At 41.6% G+C, this 20,408-nt stretch overlaps 2 protein-coding genes across 2 annotated transcripts; both read left to right on the forward strand.

Annotated features, from left to right (window-relative positions):
* The first annotated feature begins 733 nt into the window (after positions 1-733).
* On the forward strand, positions 734-7,592 carry gatad1 (GATA zinc finger domain containing 1). The gene is made up of 6 exons (XM_080442247.1): positions 734-776; positions 2,348-2,572; positions 2,942-3,064; positions 3,179-3,238; positions 4,628-4,811; positions 6,625-7,592. Exons 2-6 carry the CDS (start codon positions 2,381-2,383, stop codon positions 6,813-6,815), a joined length of 750 nt encoding a protein of 249 aa, XP_080298373.1. The 5' UTR covers positions 734-776; positions 2,348-2,380; the 3' UTR covers positions 6,816-7,592.
* Positions 7,593-11,090: 3,498 nt separating this feature from the next.
* Positions 11,091-19,300, forward strand: lrrc14b (leucine rich repeat containing 14B). The gene is made up of 5 exons (XM_080441356.1): positions 11,091-11,815; positions 12,899-13,069; positions 13,892-14,113; positions 15,047-15,288; positions 18,168-19,300. Exons 1-5 carry the CDS (start codon positions 11,540-11,542, stop codon positions 18,838-18,840), a joined length of 1,584 nt encoding a protein of 527 aa, XP_080297482.1. The 5' UTR covers positions 11,091-11,539; the 3' UTR covers positions 18,841-19,300.
* Positions 19,301-20,408: the final 1,108 nt, after the last annotated feature.

The following is a 20,408-nucleotide window of genomic DNA, read 5'->3' on the forward strand; positions in this document are numbered from 1 at the left end:
TTTTTGCTTAGATAAAAGTATCAATACTACTGCAATGTAGAAATACCTCTGTTATAAATAAATGTCCAGAATTCAAAATGTGCTTGAGTAAAATCACTAAAGTAGTGGCATCAACAGCTACTTAAAGTAACAAAAGTAAAAGTAGGCTACCCATTATGCAGAATGTCCCTTTTCACAGGTTTCAAGTGTATAAACTGTATTACAATCTTTTGAAAATTGCCAAAGTTTAAATAGAGCTGAAGTGGTAACTCTGAAATCCTCTCTGACATTGTTATAGTTAGTCTTTGCAATATAATCTCACTCTACATGAGAGAATATGTGTAGTTTTATCATAATAATAATAATTATTATTATTATTACTATTACTATTACTATTACTATTACTATTACTATTACTATAACTATTATTCTATTCAATATATTCCTATTAAGATGTACATCGTTTTACTCAGAATACAAGTCAATATAATTAAATTCAAATCATATTTTTTAAGCCCATGACCAGAAATACAATTTTAATTGTTGTTCACTTGATGAATTGAATACACAGGGCCACAATGGAAACAAGCATGTTGGGATTTATTTATTTGTATTCATTTTTTTTTTGTTGCATCCCGCAAATAAAAACATAATTAAGTTCAGCAGTCCCATTCCGACACGTTAGTGGCGCTACACGTTGGTGCGATCCGAATTGCTCACTGCACACCACCACAGAAGAACACGACCCGGAAGCGGAAGCGCCGTCGTGGACGACAACAACAGAAGAAGAACGGTTTGTATGTTGTCTTTATTATGAACCATCTAACAATAATACTATTCTGTCTTAAACCGGTCATTTATACACTTAGCGTCGCTCGCCGAAAAGAAACGACCCTACAAGCCAACAACGGGTGGCTTGTAGCCTTAGATCAAGACAATCGTAGATGTATTGTATCGAGTCTGACTTTTACTTTCGTATCTACGAGAGTCTTAGCGACCCCCCCCCCCAGTTTGCCCTGAAATGTCACCCGTAAAGCCCGTATTTCTCCGAACATGTACAAATGCAAAATATAAGGTGCTTACCCGATTGCCCCAAATGTTAAATAGGTGTCCGGAGTATTTGTGCAATGTATTAGTCCATATTTCTCAATAAAGAAGTGTTTAAATCCCGTTTGTGGCCGAACGCCATTCCAACCCCCTCGTTGACTTCCTGTTTACATAGTGTAATTCCGGCTTTCACCGGATGCGCCCCATCACTACCGCCCCATTGGGAACTTCCGACAGAATTGGCCACAGACGGGATTAAAACACTTCTTTATTGTAAAATATGGACTAATACATTGCACAAATACTCCGGACACCTAGTTAACATTTGAGGCAAGTGGGTAAAGCACCTTATATTTTGCATTTGTACATGTTTGGAGAAATGAGGGCTTTACTGGTGAAATTCCAGGGCAAAATGGGGGGGGGGGTAGCCATGGTTCACAGTCATGTTTCAGGGCTAGGGGGGGGGGGGGTGGTTGCTAAGACTCTCGTACTAGATATATAAATGTCAAAATAAAATACATCTACGATAGTCTTGATCTAAGGCTAAATGGCTTGTAGGTTCGTTACTTTTCAGAGAGCGACACCTTTGTTAGCTTTGTAGCCGCTAATAATCGTTAGAGATTCCCTATCAAACACGACGCATTGCATTTCGATGGGGAGTTCCCTCCCTGAACCAGTGATTGTCAAAACCTTTTTATTTCAAGGACCCCCAGTCTGGTATATGCATCAGTCCACGGACCCCCATTAGATTTTTTTTTTCTCTGGGACCCCAATCCATGAATGCTGTACAATCCTATCCTTGGATCAAGAAGACTATAGATTTGATTGTCTTGACTTTTACTTTCGTATCTATTATGATAGATATGTAAATGTCAAAATCAATCAAATAAATACATCTATGATAGTCTTGATCCAAGGCTAGTAAAATCCAATGTGTTGTTGTATCTCTGAGAGTGTACAATTGGAACCAAATTTGGAACCATTTGGTTCCTTTTGCACACTCAGAGTTACAGACCTGCATGGGTCCATTTGGTCCTCCACCTAACTATCAATCATTTTAGTTGGGGACCCCTTGCTGGAATCCCCTCAAAGACACCCAGTTTGATAGTAGTAGTTTAAACCCCAATAAACGGGTCTCCTATAGTTTCAATGTACAGATTGTTATATCGATAGTGCAATTGTTTAAACTGACGCTAGGGTCTTGGTTTACCTCGTATCCAAGTTTCTTGAGGCACTACACTGGCTCTCTGCATTCTATGTATGTGTTTACCTCGCTTACTGTGAGTGACACTCTGGATTGTTTATTGTTCATTGTTAACAGGCAGTAATCCTCACTAGGAGCGTGTCGAGCGCCATGCCGCTGGGTTTAAAGCCGTGCTGCGCGGTCTGCAAGACCACCTCCTCGTCCATGTGGAAGAAGGGACCCCAGGGGGAGATCCTGTGTAACAACTGCACGGGGAAGACCGGCGGGGGGTCTGCGGGACAGACCGTCGCCTCCGTCACCCTGCAGAACAACGGAGGAGGGGGAGGAGGAGGAGGGAAGCAGGTTGGTTAAAACGTCAGCAGCACACACGCAATGTTTTACATTGTAACTCACACACACAGGCAACACACAGCCCGAGGGACAGATCCTGCCCCCTGCACCATCGGTCAGGGGGGGACGTGACAGGACGGTCAATCCGACCTTTCACGTCCTCAAAGAAAAACACGACGACTATAATTATTTCCAAAGATTTTAAAAAAGGTTAACAAAAAGACGTCAAATTAAAAGCAATTCCAACATTTTAATGGAAATAGCAGACCACAAGCTGTATTATATTTTCATTAGTTTTGGTCCCGGGCAAACGTCTACTTTCTCTTTTGGGTCTTGAGCTAAAAAGTTTAAGGACTAATCTACTGCTGCTTTTGTCCACAGTCCAAACAGGAGATCCATAGGAGATCTGCGCGCCTGAGGAGCACCAAGTACAAAGCCCCCGCCTCTGAGAAGAAGGTGTCAACCAAGGGAAAAGGGAGAAGGCACATATTTAAACTGAAAAATGTGAGTTACTGGGCCTAATAACCATCCCAACAAAGTTATTTTCCTATTAACCAATGGTTTATGTTTTAATAAAACCACAAAGTGACAGTTCGTTCATGTGATCTCTCTCGTCAGCCAATCAAAGCACCGGAATCTGTCTCCACGATCATCACGGCGGAATCCGTTTTTTACAAGGTATAATGTTTATGATGCTGTCTGAGTCCCACATAACACCTTATGTAAGTGGTTCTCAACCTTTTCAACCCCCCAAAATAATCATATTTGAACTGGGGACCCCTCACCCTGACAAGCACTTACCTAGGAGGAGTTGAGGCATTAAATGTTGTTTGACTCGGTTCCACAGATAAGAATTGTGATAATAGCCGATCTACAAATTCACAACGCCTCGCAAAATTGTGCCTCTTATTTATATTATTTGACAATTTGGCCAATTTTACCCGTTTTTATAGTAGGCCTATTCCACAGGGGGGGTCCCGACCCCACAGGTTGAGAACCACTGCCTTTTGTAATGGTTCTGCTCTAGCCTTTCAATGGCTGATATTCCACACATTGAGGGATTCATTTTGGCAGCATTTTAATTTATAGCACTTCGTGTGTACTCGTCCATTAAATAATTGCTGTGACTTTTGGTCAGCTCTAGTCAAATCCCTTGTTCTGACAGAAAACTTGTATTCAGTAAAATATCTCCACTTTTCCATGAGATTTACAAGGACATCATTCTCTGTACGTGACAGGACAGCATTCACAGCAGCATCGATCACATGTAAACTTCCTTCAATGAGCACATGCTAGTGTGGGGTAATTGTAATCGCACCTGACCATTAGTTTTGCGTATGCTCATTGAAATGTCCAGGTTTAATGCTGCTGTGAATGCCGTCCCGTCATGCACAGTTGTCCCATGTGAATCTTGTGGGATAGTGGAGATATTTGACTAAATATACGTTTTATGCCAGAATGTTCAAATTAATAGAATGTGACAAGAGCTATGACTGCCAGGCACAGCAATTTATTATTGTGAGTAAGCACAGTACAGAGTGTGACGAATTAGAATGCCACAAGATGAATCTCTCCAACAAATTGTTCTATGGAATACATGCAATGTATGGAATATCAGTTCTGATCATAGCTTGGATGTTAAAGTTAGCCTCATTAGGTCAGCATTACTTTCTGCACTGCTGTACTGCTAAAGACAGCAACATCTTACCGTGAACCCAAACAGTAGTATTTGTATTTGAATGTTAGAATATGATGTATTATATCTTTTCAACCTCATTCATTTTAAGGACACCCCAGTTTGAGAAGCATTAGGTGATCCAAAATTCTTCTTTTTTGTATTATGTAAAAAAAAGATAGGCTCTCTGATAGCTTCTGCCTATACCTTTTCGGTCTGGCTGAAAAACGCACTATAGTCTCTCATTGTTCATTATTTTAAACTAAAGAGTTACAGATCTGTAACTCTGGGGTCCCCCGGACCAGTGTGTTGGTGTATGATGTATTTATGTTTGTATACGTATGATGTATCATTTATCTTTTGTTTTGTTTGTTATTATGCTGTACCCGCAGGGTGTATTCTATCAGATAGGCGATGTGATCAAGGTGACAGACGAGGACGATGGGAAGTCGTACTACGCTCAGATCCGAGGGTTCGTCCAGGACCAGTACTGTGAGAAGAGCGCCGCTCTGACCTGGCTGCTGCCCACACAGGCCAGCCCCAAGGACGGCTTTGATCCCGGGACTTATATTGTTGGTAAGAAATAGCAGGGAACACCACTAGTGCAGTGTTTTTTTTGTAGCCAGTGACTCATGACCTCATGGATTATATTTCAGACTGACTGATTTAAGTTATTTGGATTCAATAGAGGCCAGCATATCTTTCTCTTGGTTCTTAACTTTTAGACTTTTATATTGTCTCACAAAAAAAACGAACTTTTTGGTACACTTACTGCTTCCAAGATTATTGGTCTCCCCACACCCGCACTTTCTGATATGAATTGAATTACCGTAACCATGAAGTTATTTAGTAATTTTATTCAGTCACAAGTTGTAAACCCCACAGACATTTTCAAAATGTGCAGAAGTTTGTAGATCTGCTATATTTGCCACTTCTGCACAACACTGTTATCACATCCACCGCCAGAGGTTAATCTCATAATGTACTCACCAGTGCCAAGGTGTTTTTGTTGTTTTTTTGTTTTTTTCATGTCGCCATAGATCTTGTTAAAATCCTTAAGATTGAGCCGTGAACGGTCTGTTTACATCCGCGAGATCTCCCTGTATCTCCCAGTGAAGACCGCATGTCAAACGGACTTCCATGACTGTAGTTAGAGCGGATTACGTTAAACAGTGAAATGCGAGGAGAAAAAACTACAGGAAGAGAATTGAGTTTCAGTTTCGTCTGTAGAATAGGAGCGGGCGTGATCGTCGAAACCGGATCCCAAATAATTCTATTTCCTGTCATCAAACCGGAAACGGAAGTGGATCAAAAAAATTCCGAAAGTGCACCCGGACCGCGCATGCGCGAAAAGACCGCAGCCCGTAGGACTACGGGCTCGGCGCTTAACCGTTGGATTTAACGGCCCGTAGAACTACGGGCCCGGCGGTAAAGGTGTTATACAACAACATATATATATATATATAATATATAATATATAATAATAATAATAATAATAATAATAATAATATATATATATATATATATATATATATATATATATATATATATATATATATATATATATTAATTAAAAAAATCCAAAAGGGTAGTACATCCAAAAAAAACAATTAAATGGAGGACAAATTACTCACATTTCCACTTTTTTTTTATTGGCACACCAATAAAATGAACGCTTACGCGTTTCGGCTATGAGCCTTCCTGCTCTGAGGAAATGTGAGTAATTTGTCCTCCATTTAATTGAAATTTTTAGATGTGCTACCCTTCTGGAATTTTTTTTATTCCTTTTTTTTATATGTATACTGGACTTTGGGTCCACTGAGAAAACCCATTGTTGATGCGCAACCTCTTTTTCTTATATAATATATATATATTCAAAGATTTGCTTCAAAGATTTGCTATTTGTGAATAGCCCAAACTAAAGCAATCTAAAATTACACAGATGCGTTCCCGGTAGTGATGAGCGGGTCGACCCGTAACCGTCAACCCGCGGCGCGGGTAGGTCGAGTCAGGATTTCAGAGAAAATTATGCGGGCTGAGGGTGAGCGGGTCAGCCGCTCTCCACGAAAAAAAAACTATTTTGACCAACATGCTTGTTTATTCAGCCCATGACAATGTTGTGCTACTGTAGACATATAAAGGGACTTTGGGTACTTAAAAGAGCGCTATATAATATATATATATATTCCCACCGCGGGTCGCGGGGCGGGTTGAGCCATAGATTTATATATGGGTTCGCGGGGCGGGTTGAGGCGGGTCGCGTTCCGTCGCGGGTTGGGGCGGGGCGGGTCATGAAAAAACCCGACCCGCACATCACTAGTTCCCGGTCTTAATGGCTTAAATGCGCTATATAAATGCACCATTTCACCATTTCATTTACCATTTCTAGGCCCAGAGGAAGATCTCCCCAGAAAGATGGAGTACCTGGAGTTCGTGTGCCACGCCCCGTCCGAGTACTTCAAGTCCCGGAGCTCTCCGTTCCCGACGCTCCCCATCCGGCCGGAGAAAGGCTACGTGTGGACGCACATCGGCCCCACGCCGGCCATCACCATCAAAGAATCCTCTGCGGGGACCAGTTAACGAGACCCCGGGATTCAGGACTTTGTTGAGCTGCAAACAGACACTTTGTACATAAATGCGAAAATGTGCTATTTAGAGAGATTTGGTGTTGAGGGAAATACTATCGGACCTAGTATAGAGCCCTGTGCCTGCGGGACCCCGGTCAACTATGTATATAGGGTTTAAGTGTTTTTTTAAGTCTAATATAGTGGAGCCAAGTTGACGGTCTAAAATACAGCAAGTGTATCGCTTGGGAAAACTGTCATTTAAAGCTGCAATCTGGGATTTGGACCCCGGGGTCTCCTGTGTGGGAGACTCAAACTTCTACCTACCTACTACCACTACTACTCCTTCAAGACAAAATCCCCTTCCAAGACAAAATATCTCTGGGGGAGATATTGCGCTCATGAGCTTTGGTCAGTACTACTCGTCACTGCAGATGTGCTAGTATTGGCATGCTGTACCATACAGATTGGTTAACAATGTTTTATTCATTGAAATAAGTTCCGGATTGCAGCTTTTATACACAAACACAATAGACGCCACATTTTAAGCAGGTTAAAAGCCTCATTTATAGTCCGTAGTATGACCATGTCCCTTGCTGAAAAGAACTCGTCTACAAACTATCAATGCGTCCCATAGCTTGTAGATCAGCTGTTTTTACCAAGTGGCACTGCCATGTGATGGCATATGAATTAATGTTTGAATATGTGATGGCATACACAGCATTCATTGGGTTGTCATTTTGTATTTGGTATTAAACATAGAACACTTTTTTCCATAAATTTCTTCATCTGCTATACTTTTCTAAAACAACATATTGGACTTTATTCACAGACTGATGCAATTAACACTGGCCAAGTATACAGTATATGGATGGATGTTAAGGCTAGAGAATGAGTATAGAATAAGTAGTTACAGAAAGGGTAACAATATAATATCGTTGCTGTCGGGTGGAAACCTCACATGTCCAAAACTGTTACTTTTCAGGATTCCAAATTCAAAAAAGTGCAGATCTACAACCTCAAAACGCGTTGCATCGCGACGTGTTTTGAGCTTGTAGATCTGCTATTTTTGCTACTTTTGTGTGACACTGTAGTATGAGGGCATTCATTAACTCTTTGACTGCGGACGACGCGATAACGCGTCAAGTGCTACTTTGTCCAGTTGGCCGTCGACGCGCTCGACGCGCTGGACGCGCGTTCATTGTTTAATCTCTGATTGCGCTATGCTGCTTAATATTCAATGTTATTCTCGAGTTCCACTTACTTCACGGACATCTGCATCCGGTTCCATGACCTGGATTCCGTTTCCGGTTTTTGATTCTTTTCCCCAGTCATTTTCGTCCAAAATAGGTAAATAAACGGGTTTTCACACGGTATAACGGACAAACGGAACGGTTCTCTTCTATAATCTATGGTCTGGGTGACGATCAGTCATCGCCGTCGTATATCACAACGTAATTTTCGCCGATCAAAACAATGGGGGGGACGTCACATCCGTTTTCATGTTTTTCCTTGTCTAATCTATGAAGAAGGGTGAGAGAGACCCAACGACATGAATCAAGCTGTCATGTGCTGCGCTCTAGTGGCGGATTTGTGCTGGGTCTTTACATTATGTGTCCTTAAATTATTTTCATGAGAAAAATTCAAAATATAAAAATAAAAAAACACAAATTGCTGGCACTGGGGGAGTACTTTATGAAAATACTCTGGCAGTCAAAGAGTTAATGGGGAAAAAAAACGGAGATGAGAGGTTTCTGCCCGACAGCAATAATTATAAAAAATAGTATGAATAAGACTTAACATCCAACCTAACCTGGGCTGGGCAGGTGTACTGTGCATAGTGTATAACCCACCAGTCCAGTAGCTGGAAATGGGTGTATAAATAGACCTTGAAGTCCTAAATACACAGGATCTGCATTGTAAAAAACAACATTCAGATAGCTAAGTTAGACAAGCAACATAGTTTAAAGAAAAATAATACTATACAGGGAATCTTGAAAGTGCATGGCACTGTGCTTCCAATCAGCTTCCCAACAATCTCCTTCCTAAGTTGTAAAAGTGTAACGAGTCGACATCACTCCATTGGGTGAACACATCAAACCTGGTGTCCCTATTTTGGGTATGTCCTTACAGCAAAGTTTTTGAAAATCTACATTGTGTGCTCATAGATCTGCCTGAAGTGATTAAAATGATATGCCACCTGCCTTAGAAGTATCAAAATTTACATAAAATAAAATAGTTCAAATCTGTCATTAATAAAGACACCACCATATAGTCCATTGTGAATGACAAAACTCACAAAAGTTAATAGACACTGAGGAAAAGATCGACTCATGAGTATTCTATCCAAAAATAAATAAATAAATACTATATTCAAAGGGCAGCCATAGAGGGAAATGGGATCAATATGGATTATTAATATGTATAATATTGTATAATGCAAAATTGATATAATTTACATTGTTTAATTCAAGTCAAGTATGTTGTATATGTATGCCTACATGAAGACCAGCAGATGGTGATATAAGCCCCATTTGACTGGCAATAAACCACAACATCAAACATGCATGCTTGTGGCAGTGGTTCTCAAAGTGGTGTGGGAACCCTTTGGGGTCCTTAATGGGGTTCAGGGGGTCCCCAGCTACATTAGTTAATATATCGTATTTGACAATTGTCAACAAAAATGTCAAGCTATGCTCTCCATTGTGGGAACATCGAACTAAAGTGTTACTCATAACATTACATTGATTAGATATAGTCAGACAAGGCACTAGTCAATAAATATTCTAGCTACGAGGAAAGTAGGGACTGTGCTGTAAATCCATAACCATATTTAGCTACAAATGAAGGGCAAGCCCTTTTTATCACCACAAGAAGCCTACTGGATTGAAATACATTCCTTGGAGGCCCACAGCATCTAAAAACCAGAAGGTACCATTAACGCTAACGGGCTTAATGTTCTGCTGTTGTTTTTTTCCAACAAACAACCCCTACTCCTCACGCCTCCACCCCCCCTTCACCCTTTTTTCCAGTCCTCCTGCCCACTGTGTGTGTGCGTGTATGCGTGTGCGTGTGCGTGTGTGTGTGTGTGTGTGTGTGTGTGTGTGCGTGCGTGTGCGTGTGCGTGTGTGTCTGTTGTTGATGAAGAGGACAGCATAATGTAAGCAGATGTGTGGGACTCTTGCTGTTCTGAGAGGGACAGACACGTTGCTCTTCACGTCATGCTGTAGCCCCTTGAAGAAGGTAGCAGAGCAGTGGTTCTCAAACATTTTGATGTCTTTGCCCCCAAATTGATATTGGTAATTGGTATTAGGCCTAATTGGTAATTGGTGGAGCCCCATTTCAAAAGATGTTATGCCAGGGACCCCCATAAGATATTTTTAGCACAGAATTTCACAAATGTTTAGAGAGAGAAACCTAAAATAGCAGACCTACAGGCTTCCAAACGTGTTCTTCCCCCGTTGTTGCAACACCAGCTTCATTTTGATTTGACTGTGAATGTATTGTAAGCTAACAACAAAGAGCTTTTCTGAAAGTTTAGTCTGCTTAACTGTAATAACCTTGGCCCCATTCTAGACAGGAATAGCACCTCTATGTAACTGTAACTCAATTACACACACACACACACACACACACACACACACACCGACTCACTGTTATTCAACTTGACATAGTGTCGACCTAACTCTTTTCATCAATTGAAAATGCATTATTTCTGCATATGTCAAGTAATTAGATATACTGTATGTACCCACGTCCCACAATAAACTCCCTTAAATATGACTCTATACTATTATTCTTATGTATTTTAGTTTACATTTCAGAATAATGTGTTCTAACCACTGGGCATGTCGTAATAGACGAACACTTTGACACTGTTTTGCATTCGGTCGTTGGATACTACAACTTAAGCCTTTAACTTGTCTATTCCCTGCTGTCAGACTGTCACTCGCACAATTTGTTACATAAACTGTACATAATCTGTGTGTGTGTGTGTGTGTGTGTGTGTGTGTGTTTGGGGGGGGGGGTATATATCAGTTATCAGTTAGTGTTGTTATTCTCTCCACTGGTGTGTTTGTTTACAGTCATTTCAATGTTGGTTGACAGAGTGGGATGGGTTCATACATGAGTTCATTGCTGCTGTGCTCAAGCTTTGGCTGAAGGTGACAAAAGTAGACTCCCTGTCTGAGTCACACTAAGGACATGAGACAGCTGCTTCTAAAAATACCTTCCTCGCTGGGCTAGCAGCGCCGACCACCAGAGCCCCCTGCCTCATTCCTGTCACGCCACAGTCAAATACACAGCCCCAAAACCGCTATACCGCGACCAGGACGGCAACAGAGGAAGTCAACAAAGACCAGAAGGGCCAAAACATGGAGCTTACGTGGCTGACTACCATTAGCTCACATTAAGAACCCAGCAGCTGACAACCTTAAGAACCTTAGGGGCCGTATTCACCAAGAAGTTCTTTTTTTTTTCTCCCCAAAGTATGTTCTTAATTGTTTACAATTGGAGTGCCAGATTTTTGGTAATGCCAGCAGTGTGACGAGGCTCTGACCGTCTATTTTGCACTGCACGTGTGGTGTTTTTATCTGCTTGCAGAGAGTTGAAATATTTTCAACTCAAGCGTCTGGAAGCTTTTATCTGTTCTTTTAGGTGAGCGCCCTCAGCTGGGGAAAAACGCTTTGGTGGACACACCCAGCCTCAGGACTGAAGCTCAGACCTGGTTGGTTTCGGACCATGCAGTCTCTAAGGTTCCTTGCGGCGGAGGGTTTCAGCCAAAGCGGTCCCTCCGCGGTGGAGAACCTCAGCTGTGTTTCATTTAACCTCTACCCGCTCCTCTTCAAGGCCTGCTACCTGCATGAAGAGGCGGAGCTGCTCCGTGCTCTGGTGCGCACCTGGCCTCTGCCGGAGCTCAACCTGCAGTGGCTGCTGGAAAGCACGGCCGACTGCCCCTTGGACCTCACCTCCCGCACCTGCCGGGTTAGCCTGGAGGCCTTTCTGACTGGTTTGAAGGTAAGTAACTGTTTTTTGCTTGGACTGCAAAACCCATAGTTCTCCTTTAACTCTGGCAGTGTACCACTCAACCCCTTAAACCCTAAATTACTAAATTACAGGATTACTGCATGTTTTTTGTGAGGGTACCTACCCTAGGAGATACGGGGAGAACATGCAAACTCCACACAGAAAGGCCCTTTCGCCAACCCTACCTAGGGTATGGGCACTGATGATGCGGAGGAGAGGACACGCCTCCAGCGTCCTCGGCGGGAATCAAACCCAAGACCTTCTAGCTGTGAGGCGACGGCGCTACAGACCTCACCACCGTGCCCCCCTTACTTGATTGACCAGGGTCCCCCAGGGCTCTATACCCGGTCCCCTTTTATTTTGCCCCTGCACCAAATCTCTTCACCGAAAATAGTCGATCAACAAGCTCACATTGCGTTGCAATGCAAGGCGTTGTGGGCGGTGATTTTGCCTCCAGAATAGCGATGCTGGGGGTTCATGTGGTTAAATGTTCTTTCCAGGTTTTAGGTTATGTCATAAGTTTGCAGCCTTCACTTTGCAATGGTGGTTTTGCGTTTCGGCCTCTGTGGCCCACAGGCGTTGCAATCTGTGTCTCCGCTGCGTCCGGCACACCTGATTTGACGGCGTCTGTAGATTATCGACTCCTAACTAGTTGGTGGTCTATATCAGTGGTCACATGCGATGCAACGCGTTGTGAGCTATTAGATCGGCTATTCTCACTAGGGCGTAAGTGGTCAATTCATAATATATATATATATATTTTTAAGTTTGATTACTGGGGAGACATAAAAGTCTTTTAAGTCTTGAGCTAAAAAGTTTGGGAACCACTCACTGGACTAGATCACAGGTTTTCAGAGTATGGTTTGTGACCCCTAGGGGGTTCATCGGGGGGGGGCCTGGGGGACCAATTGAAAAGGAGAGGGGGGGGAAGAAATCATTAAAAACTGGCAAATCAATTCTCAAAAAAACAATACTTTGTCTATTTTGGGGGTTCTTTGCATGGAAAAGTGTAGGAACACCCCGGACTAGAGGAAGACTTGACGAACGTAAACGGCATTTTGTGTTTCCGTGAAGGATTACGTGCTGAGCCCTGCGACCACGTACGCCAAGAAACTCCGCGTGGTGGACCTGACCGGCCTGAAGGACACGGAGCACCAGGCCTGTCCCTGTGGGACCACACTGGGCCGCTGGGCCAGGACCATGATGCTCACACAGATGTGCTATGAGACCCTGATGGCCATGCAGGTAGGACTGTCACACCATCATGACATTTTACTTGACGGTTAATTGCCATACAAATAATGCGATTAAGGATTTAATTGTAGTTGTTTTTTTGCATAAATGAAAATTATATTTCTATTTGGCTTTTACGCTTTTTAAACAAAACTGCACTGGGTAGATATGGCAAATAACTGAAATATTTAAAGAAATTACTGACTGTACGAATAATCAACATATATAATAGCCCATTTAATAATTGTGTACTTCACTTTTTTTTAAATACAGTATATAGTGGAAATAGCCGATCTACAGGCTCACAACGCGTCGCATCCCGACGTGTTGTGAGCTTGGAGATCAGCTTTGAAAAGGTCTGGAGAAAACAAATGTCAACATGGAAACGATTATGACGATCACGGAAAATGTACCCATTAAAGCCGGGAAAGCATCTGTGTCATTTTAGATTTGAGCTATATATATATAGTATCATACGTTTTTCAGAAAAGAAGAACATTGGTTTAGAACAGTGGTTCTCAAAAATAGCAGATATACAAGCTCACAGCGTGGCACTTTGTGCCGTGCTGCTATTTCTGAACATTTTTGAAAAATACCACAAATGTATGGAAAATGTTGAGTCTTCTCTTCTGGGGGTCCCTGGCACAAAACATTTTCAGATGGGGGTCCGCGGCCATATATATATACATTTAAATGTGGGGGTCCTCGACATGAAAAAGTTCTGATTTAGAAGGCATTTTGTAGAATCGGCATCTGGTCTTAATGGGTTGATTGTGAATATGTCGATCAGACTATTACGTAATGATTGTGACAGGAGGCCTACATGTCACGCAGGCCACCGACGACGTCAGCCATCCGGCCTTCCAGACGTCCGTGGACGTCTGTCTGAACGGCTTCGTGACGGGACGCAACTACGAGCAGGTGGCCCAGACCTTCCTGCTGCTGCGCCACTGCCCGCTCAAGCTGCGCTTCATCGGATTCCGCGCCGACTCCCTGGCGCTCAAGCAGCTGTTCTACGTCCTCCGGCTGTCCGAGCCGGAGCAGTCCCTTACCAAGGTTATTATAGTTTTATTAGTTTTTTCTTCGTCTTTTTTTTGTGTCTTTTTTCAATTTCAGTTTATTTATTTTATTTTGTATTCTTTTATTTTTTGGGGGGCTTTTTATGCCTTTATTATTGATGGGACAGAAGGCTGACAGGAAATGGGGAGAGAGATGGGGAGTGACACGCAGCAAAGGCCGTCGGGATTGGCATTGTAGCCTAGGTGCCCGGACCGCTATGCCAGCGGTCCGGACCAATATCAGTTTAGCTTTGATTTAAAGTGGTTTTGCTAGTTTGTTTCGTTTTTTGAGAAGTCTTAATTTGTGTTTGGGTTGTGTTTGTTTTGCATTGTTAAATGGGGTAGTCAGGGGCAGAGCAACAGCCTAAATAACGGATCTACAAGCTCACAACGCGTTGCACCGTGAAACATTTCGGACATTTTTGACAAAGATTAAAACTAATGACAGTTTCTCTATCGTTTTTTTTTAGTACCCAAAGCTGCACTACATACAGTATGTAACTTTCCTGTTCTAACACAAAACCTGGTTCTCCTGTGTCAGAGCTGAAATGTTTACCACTGAGCTAGTAGAGCCTGCCTGCTTGCTCAGGGGAGAAATAGCATATTGACCTTCCAGTCAGATCAATGTTTAATCATTTTGTGTCAAATTTGTGTCAAACCAGAAACAAGATCGTGTCCAACCTAGACACAGGATCTAAATGTTTCAGTAGAAGAGCAGGGAGACCAAATACAACCTCCCCAAGTTATCCTTAAGTTATATTGTATTTATACATAATTTTGGGGATCCTTGGCATGAAAAAGTTTGAGAACTACTGATTTTAGAAGGCCTTTTGTAGAATCGGCCTCAGGTCTTGTTGGGTTTAACTAAAACTATAGTTTTAGTCATTTTGTTTAGTTATAGTTGACAATAACGACCCTGTCCCTCGTGAAGCTGGAGATGGTGCACAACGTCCCGCTGGAGGCTCCTCACCTGGAGGTGCTGCTGTCCAGGGTGGAGATGCCCAAGCTGCAGTCCCTGACGCTGCCCGCGGGGGCGCTGGACGTGCGGAGGCTGGGCGAGGACGAGGAGGACGTGCTGGCTACCATCGGGGAACTGCTGGCACGCCTCAGGAACCTGACCGAACTCTACATGGGTTTCTCCACACTCACCGGACACCTGCGCAGACTGCTGAGGTTAGAGAGAGAGAGAGAGACCGGGGGAGGGGTGGGGGCCCACAGGCTTCCCAACCTGTGGGCCGAGGGTATTGCAAGCAAGTAATTGGTAAAACACTATGATTTTAATGATACATTAAATTAAATTGAATTGAATTGAATTGAATTGAATTGAATTGAATTGAAATGAATTGAATTGAATTGAATTGAATTGAATTGAATTGAATTGAATTGAATTGAATTGAATTGAATTGAATTGAATTGAATTGAATTGAATTGAATTGAATTAAATTAAATTAAATTAAATTAAATTAAATTAAATTAAATTAAATTAAATTAAATTAAATTAAATTAAATTAAATTACATTACATTACATTACATTTAACTTAATTTAATTTAATTTAATTTAATTTAATTTAATTTAATTTAATTTAATTTAATTTAATTTAACATTAATAGTTTAAAAAATTATGTTAAAAATGACTATTCTTTTCTTTTAAAACCTTGAAAATGTGTTTTTGTTGTGATACAGAAAAATAGGTACATTTTATACTATGTTAGTTCCACTTATCCAAGCCGGAACACAATCCATTGATTGATCGTTAACCCATTTATACCTGGAAGGAACCCCATTATGTAACTATACCTTTCAAGCCGGGAACCCCTTTTGGGGTTCTTGTTGCTATGTAGGCCTACAGTATATAGCAACATCATTTTTCTTGCTGGTAATTTTAACAAGACTAGCAAGTCTATTCTTATTGGACAGATTTATTTTTCCAAACCACGCATTAATACAAAAGATGTATACTTTGTCGTATGACAGCAGCTGATCTACAAGATCACAGTGCGCCGCATCACAACGAATTGTGATCTTGTAGATCGCTATTTTAGATAGCTTTGAACATGTTTATCTATGATAACATGCCCAACATAGGGATGGCAAGGTTCAAAGTGGTTTAAATAGATTCAATGAAACTTGAATCTCGTTTGAAAGAGAGTGATAGACAAAGAGACAACAGCAAGTAAAGGAGAATTAAATCTCTCCTTGTTTGATATTTGTAAGAGGGTATTGGTTGTTGTCTTGTGTGCAAATACTGCTAACATGAAGGTAGCTCACTGTAATAATGATAATAATAGTAATGATAATAATAGTAATGATAATAATAGCAATGATAATAATAATAAGTAAGGCGCCTGTTTCATGCTGTGAGGCATTTTGTTGTTGTTTGTTATGTTGTTAGTTAGCAGTATGAGAATGCAGGCGGCTGCCTCCAGCCAAAACATCAAGTCAGCCAGAAATCACTGGGGCATACGCCTCAAATAGAAATGACACTGACATTGTATAACGTATAAGGTTATTATAGGTTTTTTATTATAGTTTTGACTTGATGTTTACCAATTACAGTTACTTTTAACTTGTTTTAAAAGTTGGATTGCTAGTTTATTTTAGTTTATTTTATTTTTTTTGCGATTTTTTTTTTTTAGTATAGTTACAATACTAGGCTCGTGTATCCTACATTAAAACTGGCTAATGGGTGGACGGGCAGTCACTATGACTCAGACAACACCGCATATTCACCTGTTTCCTAGGCTGTGTGTTTTCCACTTCCTGTCGATTTCATTGGATATCATTGGTCATCTGACCAGTTTCATTGGATTTCATTGGATCAAATCGACAGGAAGTGGAAAACACACAGCCTAGGAAACAGGTGAATAGAGTTCACTATTACTCAGACATAACCATATCGATATGCCCATATTTTTTCGGCCCTCTATTCAATAAATGTGTTAGGTGAATTGCACTGACATATTTCTACACTTGCCTGTAATTGTCTAAACATTTCTGTATTGTGTATATTTGTATGTTGAAATCTACACCCATCCTATCCTATATCAAAACTGGCTTAAGGGAGGCCCGCCCGGCCGGTGGGCCGGCGGGCGGGCGGGCGGACCTCTGACGTCACGCTCATGTCACCATGATTCAGCCATAACCATTAAGGAGTTCCCAATGCAGCTACGCCCAAATATGGAGTGTGTTGTCTAACCTCAATGTGTCGTCATGGCATCAGGCGAACAAATCAGTCAGCTCCATATATGGGCACAAAAGGGGGCATGCCCATATATGTGCATATCAGTATGCCCATATATGGGCATATACTGATGACATCAGGGATCTCCATTTATGGGCATAAAAGGGACAAGGACTGACAGATACAGAGATCTCCATATCAGTCGGATTGGCGGTGTGACGTAGGTGTGAGGACGTGGCTAACCTCTAGTGTCTTAAATAAGCCTGAAATGTATTTCTAAAAAGTAGGTTGTCCCAGGTTAGCCTGCTACTCCCCATCTCACATTACCGGCTGATCCAGGGGTGTCATTTGGGGTCCGAGGGGATGGCAATTGACACCCCTAGCATTCATATTTAGCCTCTAATTCAGTTATTTTATGCATATTTTAATTTGATTTTAGATCAGCGAAGAGTGCATCTCAATCCACATGACATGTGACACACACATCATAGATACGTGTTGTCTTGTCTGTAACCATACATGCATTAACAATTTTTAACATAGCTTCCATATTTTGGGCATTATTAAAATATCGAAAAGGCACAATATCAGTCACCAGAAATGTGTGTTTTCAATGACTCTAACATGGAGTTTGAAGTTGAATGGGCTTATTATATATAGGTGTCTGATCAAATGAATATAAAATATCTAAATATTGAATCAAGCGGCTTAAAAACGATCAAGGGTGTACACAAAAGCAAGAGTAGACCTAAAAATTATCCCAGAAGTGTTTTTAAAGTGGTCATTGTTACGCCTCACATTGTTTTAGTTTTTTTAAACCTGAAATTAGGCCTCTAAGCTGATCACCATATTCTGTCCTGTCTCTCCAGTCCGCTCAACACTCCGCTGCGCTGTCTGGAAGTGGCCAACTGCAGCCTGAACCAAGTGGACATGGCTTACCTGGCCAACAGCCTCCACAGCGAGTCCCTCACACTCCTGGACATGAGCGGACACGAAGTCTTCGACATTTTCCCCAACACCTTCCGGAAGCTGCTCAGCCACTCCTCCGCCACGCTCACCTGCCTCGTCCTCGAGGAGTGCGGCGTCGAGGACGAGCACGTGGCCGATTTCATCCGAGCTCTGGCGCCCTGCCAGGCTCTCCGCGAGCTCAAGCTGCTGGGAAACCCGCTGAGCTCCGCGGCGCTGCGGCAGGTCTTCTTGGCGCTCGCCGCCGCGTTCCCCTACCTGAGGTACGTGGAGATGCCGGTGCCGCGCGACTGCTACCCCGACAGCGTCATGTATCCCGTGGACGACTCGTCCCTGCAGCAGTACAACATGGAGACGTTCGAGGCGGTCAGGGCTGAGGTGACGGGCATCCTGGCGGGAGCCGGGAGGAGCGTGGAGGTGTGCACGCCGCTCACGGGCGCCTACGACCCGGACATCAACGAAACCAGCAATGAGCTGGGGGTGTCCATGCTGAAGACCTTTAACAACATCATGGGGAACTTCATTCAGACTGTCACTGATGTGGACAACAGGAGGTCCCAAAGTCAGACACAGTAACCCAAAAAGAGACCCTTTTTTAAAAGTTATTTTTGTGGGGGCATTTTAAAGCTTTAAATTAAATCCTTATAACGATTTCAACCACATTGCTAGGTGGTTTGAAATACCTTTCAAATCTGATTCATAAAGATGTGTCTCAGTGTGGACACTCAGACCGAAACCTGATTTATACTTTATTGTACAAGTGTCGCTCGCCGTAAATAGCCGATCTACGAGCTCACAATGCGGCACAATTTCCGACTTTTTGACTAAAGCTGCAGTCGAAAAGGGGCTACAAATTGTGACGTGTTGTTGTGGGCTTGTAGATTGGCTATTTTTGACAATATCTGAATTCACAAATTCACTCTGATTGCTTGCAAGCAACAGTGTGGACAGTCAGTCATGAAGATCAACTCATTTAGAACTTGTAGCAGCACTATGTAACTTTTTTCTAATGAATAAAATGTAATTTTACAATTGGGGTGGTTTTATTTTGTCTCCCTGCTTTTCTGTAGACATTTAGATCGTGTCAAAGGTCATGTCTCACCTAGACACAAGATCTGACACATTATTTTTACGTGAAGGTCAAGATTCAATTTATCCACTGAGCTTACTAATTAGTTATCACAAATGTCATTGTGTAAATACTTTTTATGAAAGCACCAATAGTGATCCCCACAATAGGGTAAAAACAGTGATATATACACCAATTGAAAACAGACACCTAGATTTTTAGGCACCATTTCATAAATAGTGATAAAACAAGTTTGTGAGCTTTTAAAGCTGCTATTTTAACTATTGAAAAAAAATGATATAACCCATTACTAACCCAAAACAGGTAGTTAATGTCTACTCACTTTTTCTTGTACAATCTATAACAGGGGTCTTCAATGTTTTTCAGGCCAAGGACTCCTTAGCTGAGAGAGATGAAGCAGGGACCCCCACTACATATTGTTTAAAAAAAATGCAGATTCAACTATATCAAGCTTTGTTTCAAGGCTTGTTTGACAGCACTATCAGTGTTGTGTAAATTAATGTTTTTTGCTTATTTACACAGGATATTTTCTATTAATGTTTGATTCATGTTAATGTGTATTTTCAGACATTTAACCAAGTACAGAGCTAAAGGTCAAGTTCACTATTTTCACTACTACCAAATCTCTTTGCACAAAAAAAATGCAGATCCACAAGCTCACAAGGTGCCTTGCGAGCTTTTGGATCAATATATCCACAATCCATATGAAAATATTTTTTAAAACATTTTTTACAAATCTTTCAATATAAAACATTTTTAACTCAAATCTTTGCTTCTGGGGGTCCCTGCAAAATATTTTGAGATGGATACTGGATATAAGATATAAATGCTGGATGAATGGCTTGTAGATTCATTTCAGGTATAATGCTTTTAAAAAAAAGGTATATCGTCACTGTCAGGTGGAAACCTCACATGTCCTAAACTATCACTTTAAAGGAAATGGAAAAAATAACACATGTTCCAATGGATCCAATGTAGTTATTTAGTCACAAGGTTCTGTTAATAGTCGTCTGTATTTATTATCCCCCATAAAGACAGATGTAACCACTTTCAC

This window comes from Gymnoscopelus braueri (genome assembly GCF_963280865.1).
Source record: "Gymnoscopelus braueri genome assembly, chromosome: 11".
Lineage (NCBI taxonomy): Eukaryota > Metazoa > Chordata > Actinopteri > Myctophiformes > Myctophidae > Gymnoscopelus > Gymnoscopelus braueri.